Source organism: Austrofundulus limnaeus, unplaced genomic scaffold, assembly GCF_001266775.1.
Source record: "Austrofundulus limnaeus strain Quisiro unplaced genomic scaffold, Austrofundulus_limnaeus-1.0 Scaffold172, whole genome shotgun sequence".
Classification (NCBI taxonomy): domain Eukaryota; kingdom Metazoa; phylum Chordata; class Actinopteri; order Cyprinodontiformes; family Rivulidae; genus Austrofundulus; species Austrofundulus limnaeus.
This window is the reverse complement of record NW_013952574.1, coordinates 356,986-358,796: the sequence shown is the minus strand read 5'-3', so window position 1 is coordinate 358,796 and position 1,811 is coordinate 356,986. Positions and strand designations below refer to the sequence as shown.

Sequence of the window (1,811 nt, the reverse complement as noted above, 5' to 3'; positions counted from 1 at the left end):
CATCTGCACCAACCCATTTAGGGCATTAGCTTATGCTGTAACCCATTTCACTGTTTTGAACCAGAGCAAATCACTTCCTGCCCCCCATCTGATGTCTGTGCTTCATCCGGGCCTTGTTACTGCAACCCAGCAATACGGCTTCCAGTTGATTTTTTTTAATTCCATCTTTATTGTGGCCATTTTCAAAGTCAGGCTAATATTTTTTCTCTAAAATGTTATAGTGTGACGGGGCTTTTAGTTTTAAACTTTTGCACAAAAGGCAGCGGTCCATCTACATTCCTTCAAGGACAGCTCTACCTTGAAATGAAATTATTTTAAAACCGGAAGTGCAATCTGGCTCTGMTCAGACCAGCCATTAGCTCAGTCCAGTCAGAATTCAAATCTTAGCTTTTCCAACAGGTAAGATGTTTACTACCATGTAAAAGCTGATGAAGAGTCAGGGGTTTCTCTGCTCCAACACCTGAGTGATTAGCAGGCTCCTACAGAACCTGAAGAGGTAAATAAATGTCTGAACCAGGTGTGTTGGAGCAGGGACCTGGAAAAGGCGCAGGACTGGACAGCCCCTGCTCCTGATGCCGCATGGAGCGGAGTTTGATGAAGCCACTTCCTGTCTTCATGTCTCCGGTCTGAAGGCAGCTGCCAGCTCTCATCCAATGGTGTGAGTCCACATGCGGGGATGGGGGGCGGTAGGGAGGCGGTTTCATAAAAACCACACCGCGGAGACCGAACCGAGTCACASAGAGCTGCTGCGCCACGGAGAGGACTCACCGGGCTGGACCGAATGCTGTCCCCGACACCGGACTCTGCCGCAGACACTTCCCCACAGCAGCCAGAGGCGAGCGGGCGCTGTCACTGACCTCCACTCGGACAGGGAAAAAAGGACTTTATCTCACTAAACCAGTCAGTGTTGTTGTTGTTCCCCCCACGCGTGAGGAGAATCTCAACACGGGGGGGTTCGTGTTGCCCGCCTCCTGCGGTCCTTATCTAACCGAGTGAAGGTGTTGCAGCTCCAGCAGGTGAAGTCCTCCTGGCCGCTCCTGGTCCAGTGTCTCCTGGAGGAGCCGTGTGTCTGTGTGCAGCAGAGCGGAGGGGCAAGGAGCCGTCATGGAGAACGCTCACACCAAGAGTGTGGAAGAAGTTTACACTTTTTTCTGCGTCAACGAAAGCACGGGACTGTCCCCGGAGGAGGTGAAGCGACAGCGGGAGAAATGGGGCCTAAACGGTAGGAGACGTGTCCAGCTCGCCTCTGTCCCGGTGCTCGTGTGTGTCTGTGGGGTAAAAGTCACCATCATAGGGTTGCCCCTGTTTGTACTCAGTAACACAGTAATAACGAGCAAAGCTGAAGGCTGTATGTGAGGAACTGGATGTATGTGTGTAACCTCAGTAACCTCTGGGACACTCAGTGACTGTAACGTGTCATTGTTGAACAGTCAGAGCAGGGTGTTCCTGTCCGGATCACTGTAGAAACACCATGTGTTTGATCAATAATAGCATTTTATTCTCCCAGCTCTTGACCTTTGCTCTCATTGATTTAAACCCACAAGAGGAAATGACATTACAACCTTACTGTCACTGGTGTACATAGGATGTTCCTAGAAAGCAGTAAATGATTAGTTACACAGACGTGATTTCCCTAGAAAACTGTCTTATCTTGTTCTTTGAACCAGTTGAGTAACTGTAACACCTTTTAGAAGCAGCTTTTAACCAAAGTTATACAAATGTAATACAGCAGGGTTCCTGCAGATCTTTAAAAAGTCTTAAAAGTCATTGAATTCATCAATCAAAAAATAAGGCCTTAATTAGCCTTAAAA

General features: G+C 48.4%; 1 protein-coding gene across 1 annotated transcript in view; it reads left to right on the top strand.

Annotated features, from left to right (window-relative positions):
• The first annotated feature begins 681 nt into the window (after positions 1-681).
• Positions 682-1,811, top strand: part of LOC106523969 (sarcoplasmic/endoplasmic reticulum calcium ATPase 2) — a 20,374-nt gene continuing 19,244 nt past the window's right edge. The window contains exon 1 of the mRNA XM_014017560.1: positions 682-1,222. Within this exon, the coding sequence (XP_013873014.1) occupies positions 1,105-1,222 (118 nt within the window). The 5' untranslated portion in view covers positions 682-1,104. The remainder of the gene's footprint in view (positions 1,223-1,811) is intronic.